The 18,903-nt window shown below is 43.9% G+C and overlaps 1 protein-coding gene across 1 annotated transcript in view; it reads left to right on the top strand.

The window, feature by feature from the left end:
- Positions 1 to 215: 215 nt before the first annotated feature.
- The window catches only part of LOC112069511 (synaptopodin-like), a 45,236-nt gene continuing 26,548 nt past the window's right edge, over positions 216 to 18,903 (top strand). Inside the window, 3 exon segments of the mRNA XM_070438570.1 lie at positions 216 to 378; positions 2,383 to 3,521; positions 3,523 to 3,565. Of these exon segments, the coding sequence (XP_070294671.1) occupies positions 3,360 to 3,521; positions 3,523 to 3,565 (205 nt within the window). The 5' untranslated portion in view covers positions 216 to 378; positions 2,383 to 3,359.

Below are 18,903 nucleotides of genomic sequence, written 5' to 3'. Positions count from 1 at the left end.
ACAGATCTTCTTCTTTCTCTTCTTCTTTCAGGTGGTAAGTGTTCAGACCTGGACACTGCAACGGGTCTGGAGACAGAACCAGCGGAGATTCAGCTCCTCTCATGACAACAACCGCTTTACTCTAACCCCAGAATCTACAGCACCAATGTTTCTACCGTACACGCTTCAATAGGGAGAAGAACAGAACACCCAGATTTTAGAGTTGAGTATCACCCAGACTGGATTAAACAACCAACTTCGCCTTAACATAGACATTGTTATCTCTCCCCCCTGAAACAACCTAAATAAAACCAACTGACAGATCGACTTGCAGAGGGATCAGACTGAGAAACCTGCTGCCTCGGGCCTCAGCTCAAATGAAATGTATGGGATATAATGGTAATTCGTATGGATATAATGGTATGTAAATGGATATACTGGTAATGTAATGGATATAATGGTACGTATGGGATCTAATGGTAATGTAGTACGTATAAGTAATGTATGGATATAATGGTATTGTAATTGGATATAATGGTAATGTATAGCATATATTGGTAATGTAAATGGATAATAATGGTAATTGTAAAGATATATATGGTAATGTATGCGTAGCATATAATGGTCAATGTACTCGTGATAGTAATGGTAATGTATACGTATATTGTCACCCATTATGGGTAATGTATGGATATAATTGGTACACACTGTCACTCATATACAATGGTAATGTATGAGTATATATGGTAATGTACTGGATATAGAATGGTCATGTGACATGGATAATATTGGGTAATGTATTGATATAATGGTTATTGTAATTGAGATATTGTTTATTGAATTAATGGTACATGTATGGATATAATGGTAAGTATGCGATATAATGGTAATGTATGGATATATGGTATTATTGGATATATTATAGTAATTAGGATATAATGGTAATGTGTGAGATTGGATAAGTTGGAGTAATGTTATGGATATAATGGTATGTTGGATATAATGAGAGTAGTTGTGGTATAAGGGGTAGGTATATTAGGTAATGGTTATTGCGATATAATGGTGTAATTGATATTGGTAATGATATATAATTGGTAATTGTATGAGATAATAATAATTGGTAATGTTTGATATAGGTAAATATATTGCATATATGTAATTGAGTATTGAATTAGGTTAATGTATCTATAAGGATATTTATCGGATATAATGTATTCATATAATGGTATATAAGGTATGATATTACATCGGTAATTATCAATATAATGGTATATGTAATGGATATATTAGTCTGTATGGATATATGGTATTGTATCGATATATTAGTAATGTATGGATATTAAATGGTAAGATGGATATAATGGTAATATAGTATTGTTGAATAATGGTATATTGATTATAGTGGTAATGTATTCATATAATGTAATAGTATGATATAATGGTAATGATGCGATATTGGTATGTATGGATATAATCGGTCAATGTATAGTATAATGGTATGGTAGATATAAATGGTACTGTATTCATATAATGGTAATGTATGGATATAATGGGTAATGTATTGATATATTGTAATGTATTCATAATACATGGTAATTTATCGATATAATGGTAATGTTATGGATATAATGGTATTGTAATGGATATAAATGGGTAATCGTATGGCGATAGTTGGTAAATGTATGGATATAATGGTAATGTATAGATTAATGGAATGTATTCATAATAATGGTAATGTAGGATATAATGGGTAATGTATTCATATAATGGTATTGTATGGATATAATGGTAATTGTTAATTGATATATTGGTAATGTACTTCATATAATGGGTAATGAATAGATATAAATGGTAATGTATGGGATATAATGGTATTGTATGGATATATTAGATGTATGGATATAATGGTATGTATGGATATATTAGTAATGTATGGATATAATGGTAATGTATGGATATAATGGGCTAATGTCATGGATATAATGGTAATGTAATGGATATAATGGTATTAGTTAATGGATATATTAGTAATGTATGGAGTATAATGGTATTGTAGGATATATAGTATGTATGGATATAATGGTATTGTCTGGATATAAGGTAATGTATGGATATAATGGTAATGTCTGGATATAATGGTAGTATGGATATATGGTAATGTATTTGATATATTGGTAATGTATTCATAAATGGTATTGGTATGGATATAATGGTGAATGTATGGATATAATGGTAATAATATTCATATAATGGGTATTGTATGGATATAATGGTAATGTAAATTCATATAATGGTATTGTATGGATAATAATGCGGTAATATGTATGGATATATTGGTAATGTATGGATATATTGGTAACATACTGTACATCTCTGCATCTAATCCAAACCAATATCCATCAGGACTAAAACGTGACTCCCAGCATTGACTCCTGGATGGATGGATGAGAATAATAAAAAAGAAAGAAAGAAAAGATATAGTTGACGTATCGGCCAGTGGCGCTCGGAAACTCCTAACCCCTCTTAGGAGTGACCTTTTCTAGAGGGAAATGTTGTTTCTCACTCCGTCCGAACCAAACGACAGGAAGCTTTGAAACACACGGCCACCCCGGTCACCCCCTCCTTGGCATTGTTGAGTCTAAAGAGCTGCTCGCTTTCTCCACAAGAAAAATAATCTGTCAGGGAGAGATTGCAATGCAGGCAACAGGCATGTTTGGGTGGCTGGACTAAGAAAGGAAAGAAAGAATGATTGGAAGAAAGCGGGAGGAAGAGAAGAGAAACGTCTGTGTTTTAAAGATTTAGAGGGAGGGAAGACAGACACAAACAGAAATAGAAAAGTTCGATGGTTTCTCAGCCTTTCTCCTTTCAGCTGGAGATTTGAAGTAGAGCACATCGTTATTGTGAAAGCGTCTTGGCTGTGATCCATGGGAACTGATCCAGCTTTGTGTCTGTGGAGCTCCCAGCCTACTTTAGTCTACTGGGACATCCCTGATACTGTTTCTGGTAGGTCCTGAGTACACTTCTCCCATCCGTCACCCTCCCTCCTCGCTAGCTAGCTAGCTACAGGACTAAGGGAAACCTTAAGGAGGAAAAGAAAGTCTGAGGGAAGAGGTGCCCAGCAGCAGGAGAAGCAACATGGACAGCTAAGATTCTCCTTATCTCCACTGGTGATTCACTTTTTTTCTTCTCCACTCGCTCCAAAACAGGACTGTCTGACCTTACTCTGAACACTCCACCAAAACGGTGATCCTCAAACTGACATACAGACCAAGCCAGGGAGGGCTGCAGACGGTCTGGGTAGAAGAAGAGACAGAAACCGTGGAGCAAACCAGAGGAGAAGCAGAGAAACTCCAGAACTCCTTCGGCAGAGCAGCAAAGAGATGGAGACGGAGAGGGGTCATATGTCTGTGAGGAGAGGGGTAAGCTGGAGCCCAGGTGGAGGGAGGAAGCCCCTTCACGGGGGGCATGGCGGGAACACGGACACCGGCAAAAGAGAGAGCGACGCATCTTCGGAGAGGCGGGACTACAAAGGGATCAAAGGAACAGGTGACATCGACCTCCACCAATCAGCTGACTCGAAAAACCAGTAAGTTTGAGGTTTATTCTATTTACGTGGTGTTGGCTTCTAGGTACCTGCCACAGGGCAACAGCAGAAGGGAATGTGGAGCATGATGGAAGCACACTGATGGGACTCTGAGATGCAGTAGTTAGATTGGCTGAGAATTTCCTTTTGCGGAGGGTGAGAGACGTTAGATTTTTCCGGGAACCCTCAATTTTTTCAAATTTATTATTATTATTTAAAAAAAAAACGTACCACCTTTTTCCTCCACCAATTCGATCTTGTCGCTTGTCGCTGCAACTTCCCAACGGGATCGGAAGGCGAAGGTCGAGTCATGTGTCCTCTGAAACATGACCCACCGAAACCCACGCTCTTAACACCCAGAATCGAACCCGGGTCTGTAGTGACGCCTCTAGCCCTACGATGCACGGCCTTTAGACCGCGGCGCCACTCGGGAGGTCGGAACTCTCCATTTTTTTGAACACGTATGAACACAGAAGCTGATCACACAGCTGACCAAATGACATGAGATATACTTCTGGGAGATTCTATTCCATTTATGTCAGAGATGGTGTTTAAAGTTTTGGAGATTATGTATAAGTATCAAGTTTTTGCAAATAAAAACGCATATGGGCTCCTGAACGTCTGGGCAATGCACACACCGGACGCTCGTGTGTGTGAGGGGTTCTTTAGGCCACATAAACGCTCACTATTTTCCGAGTCAATGGGGCAACTTTTCATGGGCAGCGCACTGACACAATCAAGACACGGGGTGACAGTACACAGAACAGAACACATTGCTAAGTTTTACACCCAAGAAAATGCAGATTCGACATGAGACAGCAGACACCATCACCACATCCACAACACACACACTTACATCACTCCAACCACAGCACACAGACAGGGCAGACACAGACACAGACACAGACACAGACACAGAACAGACAAGAACACAGCACACAGACACAGACCACACACACACAGCACAACAACGACAGGACAGCGAGACACCATACACACGACGAGACCCAACACAAAGACCCAGCACACGAACACACACACAACACACATCCAACACCCACACACACAACACAGACACTATGACACAGCAGACACACCCCAACCGACATACACACAGCACCACTACACATCACACAGGCACACAGCACACACACACACACACACATACACAGCACAAGGCAGACACACGACGACAGAACGACAACCACACAACACAACACATGTACAGAAACTGGTACTGCTCTGAGATGGAAAGGTCAAATCCTGCATCCCAACCATAAGGGGCAATCTCAGAAAAAGACTTCAACACAAGTCCCAGTCCAGTACGTTAACGAGACTGAGCTGAGACTTCATACATCCAGTACGTGCCAGACCGTAATGGACTGAGTTGAGATGTTTGGGATAACACAGTACCTAACAAGTACCAGTACAGACCATAAATGGACTGAAGCTGAGACTTTCGTTACACAGTACAAGTCCAGACCATAATGGACTGACTGAGATTCATACACAGGTAACCAGTCCGCAACCGTAATGGACTGAGCTGGAGATCTTCATACAGTAGTACCATATCCCAGCCGTAATGGCTGGGCCTTGAGAGATTCGCATAACACAGTACCAGTTCCAGACCGTAATGGACTGGAGCTGGGAGACTTTCATACACAGTAACCAAGTCCAGACCGTATGATGGAGCTGAGAGATATCATACACGAGTACAGTTCCAGAACGTATGGACTGAGGCTGATGACTTCACTTACACAAGTACCAGTCCAGTACCCGTAATAGGACTGGAGCTGAAGACTTCAATACAACATCAGTACCAGTCCAGACCATAATGGACTCTGAGCTGAGACTTCATAAGGCAAGTACTTTCCAGATGCATATATCTTATTATCCTGCTAGTTAGGAGTCGTCTGCTTGTGTGATAACTAGAGCGGGATGTGAACTACGTCAGTGATGAAGGAAAAACATTGTAAACCTCCTTAGAGTAGTAACGTGAGAAAACCCCCGTACAGAGAGCGTGTTGTGGTGTTGGTTGTTTCGTTTGTTGTGTGGTGTTGTGTTGGGTGTGGTGTGGTGTGTGTGTGGTGTGTGGTGTTGTGTGTGTGTGTGGTGTGTGGTGTGTGTGTGTGTGGTAGTGTCGTGGTCGATATACGTGCCTGTAGTGTGTGTGCGGTTGTCTTGAGGGGAACCTATTAGGTGTTTTTGTGTTGGGTGTGGTTTGTGTGGTGGGTGGGAGCTTGGAAGACCATGGAATTGTGTTAGGGTGCCGGCCCCATGCCCGTGTGGGTCAGTTTGGTGAATGTGTGGTGTGATGTAGTGTGGTGTGTTAAGTCATGTGGGGGGGTGGGTGGGCGTGGGCCTTGGGGAACCTGGGTGTGATGTGGTGTGTTGTGTCGTGTAGTGTAGTAAGCACCGTTCCAAGGTGTCTGTGGCTTGTGCGGTGTATTCATAAGATCGTCGGGGCGGTGACCTTGGAATGGGCGAGAGACAGACGGGTGGTGCGTGTGGTGCTGTGTGCGTTGTGTGTGTGTTGTGTGATGGGTGTGGTCATTGTGTGTGTGTGTGGTGTGTGTGTGTGTGTTTTGTGTGTGTGTTGTATCACAACTGCGATACAAGATTAGCCTGCCGTAGTCACTGAGTGAAGCAGCGAACCTATGATCGTCTAGAACAGTAGAACGGAATTACAGACTCCTTACTAGACACAGTTGTTGGTTGCAGGGTAAATGAGGAACAACAAACAGAACGTGGTGGTTAATGGGGAGTCTTAACAATTGTACTATGGTTAGTGAGCAGTCATAATCAATAAGTTCTATAGTTCACCTGAACTTAGAGAGAACCATAAATAATAGTACAGGATAAAGCATTAAAGCGAATAGCATCCTCGGCATTTTTTAACCGTTGTGTAATTAAGTAGACTGTGGTTTGTCCAGTTGGGGATTTGGTATGAAGGCTGGAGTCCTATTCGGAGTTTGGAGCGAGGGGCTGAGTCCCTATTTGGATATTTGGAGAAAAGGGCTGAGTCCTAACTTCGGGATGATGAAGAGGGGCGGGTTACGTCGCTATTTGGAGGTTGGGAGGAGGGCTGAGTCCTTTGGAGATTCGGGAGAGGGTGCTGAGTTATATCGGATGTGGAGGAGGGCGTGGAGTCCTAGGTTTGAGTTGGCCGAAGGGCTGAGTCCTATTGGAGGTTGGGAGAGGGGCTGGTCCTCCATTTGGCCTCCTGTGGGAGAGGGGCTGGGAGTCCTATTGGATGGAGAAGGAGGTCCTAGATTGATGTTGGAGAGGGGGCTGAGTCGTGTGGATTTTAGGAGAGGGCTGAGTCCGACGGATGAGCGAGGGCTGAGTCCAATTTGGAATTCTGAGAGCGGCGGCTTCGTAGTACCTATTTGGATTGGAGAGGGCTAGAGTCTAGTTTGGAATGAGTAGTGACTGAGCTATTCGCGATTGAGTGGAGCGGGGCGTGTAGCGCTATTTGGCATTTTTGGATTAGGGACTGGGCCTTATTCGTGAAGGCTTGAGGTCCTATTCGGATGTTGTGCGCTAAGAGTCCGTATGGTGGTATGAGAGGTTACGGAACACCTCTATTTGGATTTGGGAGGATGTCCAGTTGATCGAGTCTCGAAGTGTGAAATCAAGTGTTGGGCGTTTGTGGTGGGGGGGGGGTGGAACAGAGTAGAACAAGGTGCCTAACATTCTTCGGGCCGGCGCTTGGTTGGGGTGAACCTTTGGGGGGAGGGTTGTGCATACGGGGGGTCTTTAGGGGGACCATTTGACAGGTGCATCGGAACTGAGAGAGGATTTTGTGACGCTCAGTCGTATTGCAGTAACCTATTGGATTTGAAGTGAGTGGTTCTGAGTCCTATTACGGATTTGAGGAGAGGGGCTTGTAGTCCTTATTGTCGGATTGGAGATGGTGCTGAGTCCTATTTCGGATTGGGAGGGGCGAGGCCTATCTTCGCGTATGTTGGGAGGAGAGGAGCTGGGTGGCGCGATTCGGGATGTTGGAGAAGGCCGTGCGAGTCGCGTGATCGGATTGGAGCGGTGAGGGCTATGTCGGAGGTTTGGAGAGGGGCTGAGTGCCTGATGGATTTGAGGGGAAAACGGCTGAGATCCTAATTCGTGAATTTGGAGAGGGGACTAGAATCATAATTCGGATTTAGGAGAGGGCTGGTTCCTTCCTTGGGACTTTTGGAGAGGCCGCTGAGGTCCTATTTCGTGGATTATTGGAGAGGGCGTGGAGTCGCTGATTCGGATTTGAGAGAGGGCGCTGGAGGGACTATATCGGATTTGAGAGGTGCTAAGTCACTGATTCCGGATTTAAGAGGAGGGTGACGTCTTGGAGTTCGGAATTGGAGAGGGCTGGTTCGATATTCGGGGAGTGTTGGAGAAGGGCATGAGTAAACCTATTAGCGGGATTTGGAGAGGGGCTGAGCCCTTGGATTGACGGCGGCTATCGTTTGGAAGGAGCTGGTCCTATTCGGGACTTTGGAGAGGGCTGAGTCCTATTCGGATTTGAGAGGGGGCTGCAGCCTTTGGATTTGGAGAGGGCTGAGTCCTATTCGGAGTTAGAGAAGGGCTGAGTCCTATTTTCGGTTTGAGAGGGCTGAGTCTATTCGGATTTGGAGAGGCTGAGTCCTTTGAGTTCTATGGGGATTGGAGAGGGGCTGAGTCCTATTCTTGGATTTGAAGGAGAGGGCGTATGCGGCTTATTCGGATTTGGAGAGGGGCTGAAGTCTCTATTCGGATTTGAGAGAGAGGGCTGAGTCCTATTCGGATTGGAGAGGGACTGAGTTCGGATTTGGGAGAGGGGCTGAGTTCCTTATTGGGATTTGGAGAGGGGCTGAGTCCTATTCGGATTTTGGAGAGGGCTGAGTCCTATTCGGCATTTGGGACGGGGCTGAGTCCTATTCGGTTTGGAGAAGGGCTGGAGGCCTAGTTCGGAAATGGAGGGGCTGCCTTTCGATTAGGAGGCTAGTCTGATTCGGGATTGGGAAGAAGGGGCATGAGCTCCTATTCGATTGGTGGATGAGGGGCTGGACTCTTTCGATTGGAGAGTAGGCTGAGGTTCTAGTTCGGGTTGGAGAGTGGCTGAGGTCCATATTCGGATTGGAAGAGGGCTGATCTCGTTTTCGGATGTGGAGAGAGTGCGAGCCAGATCCGGTCAGGAGAGGGGTTTTGTAGTCCTATTTCGGGCATTTGGAGAGCGGCTGTCTATTCGTTTATCGGTGCAGGCGGAGGTCCTGAGGATGTGGTAGCGGGGCTGAAGTACCTAATTCGGAGGTGACGGGGGTGAGTCATAGTCTGAGTGTGGGGCTGGAATAACCTATTTGGGATTTGAGAGCGGGGCTGAGATCCAATAATTTCATGCTGTTGTGGGGAGCCTAGGGGCAGGACACACACTCTATGGAAAATATTAATTGTTGTTGAATATTTTATTTATCAGTGATTGTGTTTCTATCTCCTGCCTTGTTATAGGCTTCGACGCTGAGCTCCTATCACACAGCAATACTGTAGCCTACCCATACTGTCAAATATATTAAATAGGGCTACTGGTTTATTTACTTTCAAGCATGTTTGGCTATTAAATGAGGATGGATAAATGGTAGCCTATATTTTATGTGTAGTGGGATAAACCAGTCATGTCAGATAAGGAGAGACATGTCCTGTAATGTGATAATGATTTAGTCCTTCATAATAAAAGACATGTCCTGTAATATGATTATGATTCAGTCCTTCATAATAAAAGACATGTCCTGTAATATGATAATGATCAGTCCTTCATAAATAAAGACATGTCCTGTAATATGATTATGATTCAGTCCTTCATAATAAAAAACATGTCCTGTAATTGATTATGATTCAGTCCTTCATAATAAAAGACATGTCCTGTAATATGATTATGATTCAGTCCTTCATAATAAAAGACATGTCCTGTAATATGAATTATGATTCAGTCCTTCATAATAAAAGACATGTCCTGTAATATGATTATGATTCAGTCCTTCATAATAAAAGACATGTCCTGTAATATGATAATGATTTAGTCCTTCATAATAAAAGTAATAGAAACATATCCGGCAATATGCTGCTATACAATCTCCTTCCCCAACGGCAAATACATCTGTTTTCACATTAGGCCTACCTTCTGTTTTTATTGGCCGACCATTATTAGAATTCCCATGCATCAAACACCTCCATTTCCCTCAAAATTCCAATAGTCGCTTGCAATACAATTGATCTCACTTTAAGTTGTGTGTATGTATGCATGGTCTGAGATTGATCCCACTTGAAGTTGTGTGAATGTATGTATGGTCTGAGATTGATCCCACTTGAAGTTGTGTGTATGTATGCATGGTCTGAGATTCTCGTGGAGATGTGCACACTTTTCTGTCAAGTTCAAACATTTATAAATACCAACCGTTTGCGAGAAAACTGTCACACACAAGGTTGAAAGTAGTTTTTGTGCGCACGCACTTTTGACAAATGAAGCCCTAAGAGGAAGACATTATGTTTCTCATGCCAAGGAAGCCCTATTGAATTGAATTGAGAGAGCGAAAGACTCAGGTCAGACCGGAGTGAGAGTTGAGGTAACGACTAAAGGAGGGAGCCTCATTGTCAAGGGCCAAGTTGTGTCTCTGCTGGAGGAGAGCAGAAGTTCTTGTCCCTCCATGCAGGGGAGCCCAGAACTTATACAGGATACTAACTTCAACATCAAATCAAAATGTCATACCTAAAACCTTGATATTGGACAAAATTACCTGAATGGACTATTACTACCGAGGACAATCAAGAAAAAACTTCTAACAAACCTAAACCCTGCAGAAGAAACACAGCGGAAGCTGGAAATACCATCCAACACAAAACTGAGTGAATAATATTCAGTCTGAACCTACTTCTGAAGCCAAAAAGTAAAAGACAATAATCTCTAGGTAATTTTGTTCTATAAAGTCTAATAAATAAGGCTACAAAGTTACCAAGCTGCTAGGACAGAACTGACCAGGCTGCAACTTCAATTAGCGCTGACGTCTGAAGTGAGAGGTGTGGAAATTCTTGAGCCTAAACATGGGTTTCATAAGTACAAAAACCCCAAACTCCTCAAAGACAATCCCGGGACAGTATTCGCTGACCGCTACAAAGAGGGCGAACGTAAGCAACATCATTTTCCACACAGACCATCCCCTGGCATGGCACAGTGCTATAAGAGCACACTACCCCTATGTCAAGAGAGAGGATATTGGCCCAGGGTGGAAACTCAGAATACTAGACATTGAGGAAATTGTAACAACCTCTGTCAACGTGTACAAGTCTGGGACAGACAGTAATCGTACAGGGCATCCTCATGCAGTTCCAGCAGGACTTTTCAGGGATCAAAGAGAGAGAACAGCAGGAAAGGATCTCGCTCTGTGACAACTCCCACATCCTGAATGAGTCTGATTACACCTCTTCAAACTGTCCTGCAGTCACCTCCCAGTGTCCAGTTTGAGTGTTTGTTGCAGCTCATTCCAGTCGCTAGCTGCAGCGAACTGAAAAGAGGAGCGAACCGCGGGATGTGTGTGCTTTGGGGACCTTTAACAGAATGTGACTGGCAGAGCGGGTGTTGTATGTGGAGGATGAGGGCTGCAGTAGATATCTCAGATAGAGGGGAGTGAGGCCTAAGAGGGTTTTATAAATATGCATCAACCAGTGGGTTTACATAGCAGCATAGAGTCCAGTGATGTGTCCTATAAGGAGCATTGGTGGCAAATCTGATGGCCGAAGGGTAAAGAACATCTAGCCGCTCGATAGCACCCTTACCTGTCGATCTATAAATTATGTCTCCGTAACCTAGCATGGGTAGGATGGTCATCTGAATCAGGGTTAGTTTGGCAGCTGGGGTGAAAGAGGAGCGATTACAATAGAGGAAAGCAAGTCTAGATTTAACTTTAGCCTGCATCTTTGATATGTGCTGAGAGAAGGACTGTGTACCGTCTAGCCATACTCCAAAGTTCTTGTATGAGGTGACTACCTCAAGCTCTAAACCCTCAGAGGTAGTAATCACACCTGTGGGGAGAGGGGCATTCTTCTTACCAAACCACATGACCTTTGTTTTGGATGTGTTCAGAACAAGGTTAAGGGTAGAGAAAGCTTGTTGGACACTAAGAAAGCTTTGTTGTAGAGCATTTAACACAAAATCCGGGGAGGGYCCAGCTGAGTATAAGACTGTATCATCTGTATATAAARYGATGAGAGAGCTTCCTACTGCCTGAGCTATGTTGTTGATGTAAATTGAGAAGAGTMTGGGGCCTAGGATTGAGCCTTGGGGTACTCCCTTGGTGTAGTGGCTGAGACAGCAGATTTTCTGACTTTATACACTGCACTCTTTGAGAGAGGCAATTAGCAAACCAGGCCAAAGACCCCTCAGAGACACCAATASTCCTTAGCCGGCRCARAAGAATGGAATGGTSRACRGTATCAAAAGCTTTGTTCAAGTCAATAAAAATAACAACATTGCATAGAATCAAGMGCAATGGTGACATCATTMAGGACCTTTWAGGTTGRAGTGACACATCCATAAKCTGAGCAGAAACCAGATTGCATACCAGAGAGAATACTATAGACATCAAGACAGGCAGTCAGTTGATTATTGACAAGTTTTTCCAACACTTTTGATAAACAGGGAAAAATACAAATAGGCCTATAACAGTTAGGATCAGCTTGATCTCCRCCTTTAAATAAAGGATGAACTGTGGCTGCCTTCCGAGSAATGGGAACCTCCCCAGAYAGGAGAGACAGGTTAAAKAGGTRAYAGAGATYGGCTTGGRGATGATAGGGGKAGCAACCTTAAAGAAGAAKGGGTCTAAACCATCTGACRKYYWMMTTTTTTYGGGTCAAGTTTKAGGAGCTCCTTTAGCACCTCGGACTCAGTGACCGCCTGCAGGGAGAAACTTTGTAGCGGGGCAGGGGAAAAAGAAGGAGAAGCATCGGGGATAGTCYCATTAGAAGGGGTGGGAGATGAGGAAATGTTGGTTGGGCAAGGAGGCATGGCTGAGTCAAATAGGAATCCTGACTTAATGAAGTGGTGATTATTAAAGAGCTCAGCCATGTGCTTCATGTCAGTAACAACCACATCATCAACAATAAGGGACATGAGCAGCTGTGAGGAGGAGGGTTTATGCTCCAGGTCTTTAACTGTTTTCCAGAACATCTTGGGGTGAGACCTACAGAGAGAGAACTGCTCCTTAAAGTAACTAACTTTGGCCTTCCGGATAGCCTGAGTGCACTTATTTKTCKTTTMCCTGAACGATAGCCAGTCAGCCTGAGTATGCGTGTGCCGAGCCTTTTGCCAAATGCAATTCTTGAGGTGGAGTAACTCTGCKAGATCACGGTCYAACCAGGGGCTGAACCTGTTTTTAATTCTCATTTTCTTTATGGGGGCGTGTTTGTTAACAATACCACTGAAAATATCAAAAAAGAAGGTCCAAGCGTCTTCGAGAGAGGGGATCAAGCTGATTCTATACCATTTTACAGAGGCCAGTTCATGAAGGACGGCTTGCTCATTAAAGTTTTTTAGCAAGCGTCTATGACAAATCAGGACAGGTCGTTTCACTGAGTAGCCATTACGAACACAGGCTGTAAAACAGAGATCACTAAGGCCATTACAGAAAACACCAGACTGATACCTATCAAGATTATTTGTGAAGATAACATCAAGGAGAGTAGCCTTTTCTGGGTGTTTAAAAGTAAAGGTAAAATGATGGACTTAAAACATATATAAATATTAGATTGAGCAACGTCGAAGTGGCATTGACTAAAATACAGTAAATAGAATACAGTATATACATATGAGATGAGTAAAGCAGTATGTAAACATTATTAAAGTGACCAGTGATTCCATGTCTATGTATATGGGGCAGCAGCCTCGAAGGTACAGGGATGAGTAACCGGGTGGTAGCCGGCTAGTGATGTCTATTTAACAGTCTGATGGCCATGAGATAGAAGCTGTTTTTCAGTGTCTCCGTACAAGCTTTGACGCACCTGTACTGGGTGAACAGGCAGTGGCTCGGGTGGTTGTTGTCTTTAATCATCTTTTTGGGCTTCCTGTGCCATCGGGTGCTGTAGATGTTCTGGAGGGCAGGCAGTGTGCCCCRGGTGATGCGTTGGGCAGACCGCACCACCCTCTGGAGAGCGCTGCGATTGAGGGCAGTGCATTTGCCATACCAGGCGGTTATCCGGCCGACAGGATGCTCTCAATTGTGCATCTGTAAAAGTTTGTGAGGTTCTTAGGGGCCAAGTCAAATTTCTTCAGCCTCCTGATGTTGAAGAGACGCTGATGCACCTTCTTCACCACACCGTCTGTGTGGTCGACCATTTCAGATCGTCGGTGATGTGTGTGCCGAGGAACTTGAAGCTTTTCACCTTCTCCATTGTGGTCCCATCAATGTGGATAGGGGAGTGCTCTCTCTGCTGTTTCCTGAAGTCCACAATCAGCTCCTTCATTTTGTTGACGTTGAGGGAGAGGTTATTTTCCTGGCACCACTCTGTCAGGGCCCTCATCTCCTCCATGTAGGCTGTCTCGTCATTGTTGGTAATCAGGCCTACAACTGTTGTGTCATCTGCAAACTTGATCATTGAGTCAGAGGACAGACTAGGGGCCCCAAGCCACATCATAATTAACATGGGCACAAATGACTTAAGGGCCCAGCAAGAAAGGGTGGCAAAAGCACTCAAGGGAGTGATTGAAAAAGCTTCTTCCACTTTCCCCAACGCACAAGTGGTTATCTCTGCCCTGCTACCACAAAAAGATTTTCCCCCTGCCTCCATACAGCGGGTGAATGCAAYCATTTCCCGGGACTGTGCCTCAAAACCTGATGTCTACCTGGCCCACCACTCCACCCTGGACTTGAACAGCCTTTACGACCAGGTCCACCTCTACAAGACAGCAATCCCAACGGATACCCCGCCCAGACTAGCGAGACACCCTCCCAGACCTGAAAACGATTTGCACCGAGAGAACCCACATCAAGCAAACCTTGGTCACACCCTATATAGGCCGCCCATATCAGACCTATGCCCCTTCTGTCCACCCCATGCGCCCCGCCCCAAGGACCTCAACATGACAGCAGGACATATTCCCAGGCCGTGAGCAGGGCAACAGGCCCAACACCCACTATTACACCCACCCAATCCTCATCCTGCGACCTAAGAGTTYTGTATCAGATGCTCAACGTATTCTGCTCACATCTACTGTGATGGTCCGGGGCCTAAACCACACCAAAACAACACTAGACACTATGGAACACAAAGCTTTTACTATCTCATCCTGGAATATACAAGGTCTGAGGTCATCTGCCTTTGGCCAAAAGAGCAGGAACCCAGACCTCATCAAAGAAATTGGAAATACAGACATTGTCATCTTACAAGAAACATGGTATAGAGGAGACGTACCCACTGGTTGCCCTCTAGGTTACAGAGAGCGGTTAGTCCCATCCACCAAACTACCAGGTGTGAAACAGGGAAGAGACTCAGGGGGTATGCTAATTTGGTATAGAGCAGACCTAACCCACTCTATTATATTAGTCAAAACAGGAACATTTTACATCTGGCTAGAAATGAATAAGGAAATGATCTCAAAAGAGACAAATGTCCTTATGTGTGCTACCTAAATCCCCCCAATAGAATCCCCATACTTTAACGATGACAGCTTCTCCATCCTAGAGGGGGAGATCAACAATTTCCAGGCCCAGGGACATGTACTAGGTCTGTGGCGACCTAAATGCCAGAACTGGACAAGAACCTGACACCCTCAGCACACAGGGGGACAAACACATACCTGGAGGTGATAGCAGTCCCTCCCCCGCATATGCCCCCTTAACACAACTACGACAACATAACCAACATAAATAGATCACAACTCCTGCAGCTCTGTCGGACACTGGGTATGTACATAGACAATGGTAGGCTTCGAGGGGACTCCTTTGGTAGGTACACCTATAGCTCATCTCTTGGCAGTAGTACTGTAGACTACTTTATCACTGACCTCAACCCAGAGTCTCTTAGAGCGTTCAAAGTCAGTCCACTGACACTCTACTTGAACAGAGCTATGCTCAATCATGAGGCATCAAAGTCAAAGGAACTGAATAATATTAAGAAAAGCTATAGATGGAAGGAAAGGAATGTGGAAATCTAGCAAAAAACAATTAGGCAACAACATATTCAATCCCTTCTAGACAATTTCCTGGACAAAATGTTCCACTGTAATAGTGAAGGTCCACACTAGAAAATATAAACAGTATATTTGACCTCTCAGCTTCCCATTCATATCTAAAAATGTCAAGCAGACAACCTAAGAAAATTAACAACAATGACAAATGGTTTGATGAAGGTTGTTGTTGGCTCTATAACAAAGAACAAACAGCAAAAACATATACATGATCAAATACACATCTTAGAATCAACTATTAAAGGCTATCAGAACCCACTGGCTTCTCCATTTACATTGAATGAACTACAGGACAAAACACAAACCCTCCAACGCAAAAAGGCCTGTGGTGTTGAAGTTATCCTAAATTAAATGATAAAATATACAGACCACAAATTCCAATTGGCTATACTTTACTTTAACATCATCCTCAGCTATGGCATCTTCCCCAATATTTGGAACCAAGGACTGATCACCCCAATCCACAAAAGTGGAGACAAATTGAACCCCAATAACTACTGTGGGATATGCGTCAACAGCCACCTTGGGAAAATCCTCTGCATTATCATTAACAGCAGACTTGTACATTTCTTCAGCGAAAACAATGTACTGAGCAAATGTGAAATTGGCTTTTTACCAAATTACTGTACGACAGACCACGTGTTCACCCTGCACATCCTAACTGAAAAACAAACAAACCAAAACAAAGAAAAAGTATTCTCATGCTTTGTTGATTTWAAAAAAGCTTTTGACTCAATTTGTCATGAGGGTCTGCTATACAAATTGATGGGAAGTGGTGTTGGGGGAAAAACATACGACATTATAAAATCCATGTACAAAAACAAGTGTGCGGTTAAATTGGCAAAAAACACAAATTTCTTTCCGCAGGGCCAGGGGTTGAGACAGGGATGCAGCTTAAGCCCCACCCTCTTCAACATATATATCAACGAATTGGCGAGGGCACTAGAACAGTCTGCAGCCCCCGGCCTCACCCTCCTAGAATCTGAAGTCAAATGTCTACTGTTTGCTGATGATCTGGTGCTTCTGTCCCCAACCAAGGAGGGCCTACAGCAGCACCGAGAACGTCTGCACAGATTCTGTCAGACCTGGGCTAAAAATAATGGTGTTCCAAAAATGGTCCAGTTGACAGGACCACGAATACACATTCCATCTTGACCCCGTTGCCGTAGAGCACCCAAAAACAAAAAATACCTCAGCTTAAAAATCAGGGCCACAGGTAACTTCCACAAAGCTGTGAATGATATAAGAGACAAGGCAAGAAGGGCCTTCTATGCCATCAAAAGGAACATAACATTTCACATCCCAATTAGGATCTGGCTAAAAATATTTGAATCAGTTATAGAACCCATTGCCCTTCATGGTTGTGTGGTCTGGGGTCCGCTCACCAACCAAGAATTCARAAAATGCGACAAACACCAAATTGAGACTCTGCCTGCAGAATTCTGCAAAAACATCCTCTGTGTACAACATAAAACACCAAATAATGCATGCAGAGGAGAAATAGGCCGATACCAGCTAATCATCAAAATCCAGAAAAGAGACCTTAAATTCTACAACCATCTAAAAGGAAGCAATTCCCAAATCTTCCATGACAAAGCCATCACCTACAGAGAAATTAACCTGGAGAAGAGTCCCCTAAGTAAGCTGGTCCTSTGTCTCTGTTCACAAACACAAACACAAACACACCCCACAGAGCCCCAGGACAGCAACACAATTAGACCCAACCAAATCACGAGAAAACAAAAGTATAATTACTTGACACATTAGAAAAAATGTACAAAAACCGAGCAGACTAGAATGCTATTTGGCCCTAAACAGAGAGTACACAGTGGCAGAATACCTGACCACTGTGACTGACCCACAATTAAGGAAATCTTTGACTATGTACAAACTCAGTGAGCATAGGCTTGCTATTGAGAAAGGCAGACCTGGTATTCAAGAGAAGACAGGCTATGTGCACACTGCCCACAAAATGAGGTGGAAACTGAGCTGCACTTCCCAACCTCCTGCCAAATGTATGACCATATTAGAGACACATATTTCCCTCAGAATACACAGATCCACAAGGAATTCGAAAAATAAATCAAATTTTGATAAACTCCCATATCTATTGGGTGAAATACCACAGTGTGCCATCACAGCAGCAAGTGACCTGTTGCCACAAGAAAAGGGCAACCAATGAAGAAAAAACACCATTGTAAATACAACCCATATTTATGTTTATTTATTTTCCCTTTTGTACTTTAACAATTTGCACATCATTACAACACTGTATATAGACATGATATGACATTTGAAATGTCTTTATTCTTTTAGAACTTTTTTGAGTGTAATGTTTAGTGTTATTTTTGTACTGTTTGTATTGAGAGAGAGAGAGAGAGAGAGAGAGAGAGAGAGAGAGAGAGGAGAGTAGAGAGAGAGAGAGGAGAGAGAGAGAGAGAGAGAGAGAGCCAGAGAGGAGAGAGAAAGAGAGAGAGAGAGAAGAAGAGAGAGAGAGAGAGAGAGAGAGCAGAGAAGAGAGAAACAGAGACAGAAGAGCAGAGACAAGACGAGAAGAGAGAGAGAAGAGAGAGGCAGGCATGTGAGGACGAAGGCCAGCTCCCCCCTACATCCCCTCTCTCTCTCTCCTCGCAGACCATGAGAGAAAAAGGCCCTACAGGAATCTTCCTATGGTCTAATTCACCATCTGTACAAACGGTCTTACCCTCTGGTACCTGGTCTAATTCACCATCTGTACAAACGGTCTTTACCCTCTGGTACCTGGTCTAATCACCATCTGTACAAACGGTCTCTACCCTCTGGTACCTGGTCTAATTCACCATCTGTAAAAACGGTCTCTACCTCTCTGGTACCTGGTCTAATTCACCATCTGTACAAAACGGTCTTTCCCCTGGTACCTGGTCTAATTCACCATCTGTACAAAACGGTCTTTACCCTCCTCTGGTACCTGGTCTAATTCACCATCTGTACAAACGGTCTCTACCCTCTGGTACCTGGTCTAACCTCACCATCTGTACACGGTCTCTACCCTCTGGTACCTGGTCTAATCACCATCTGTACAAAGCGGTCCTCTACCCTCTGGTACGTGGTCTAATTCACCATCTGTACAAACGGTCCTTTACCCTCTGGTACCTGGTCT

Source organism: Salvelinus sp. IW2-2015, unplaced genomic scaffold, assembly GCF_002910315.2.
Source record: "Salvelinus sp. IW2-2015 unplaced genomic scaffold, ASM291031v2 Un_scaffold1036, whole genome shotgun sequence".
NCBI lineage: Eukaryota > Metazoa > Chordata > Actinopteri > Salmoniformes > Salmonidae > Salvelinus > Salvelinus sp. IW2-2015.
This window is presented reverse-complemented; position numbering and strand designations above follow the sequence as displayed.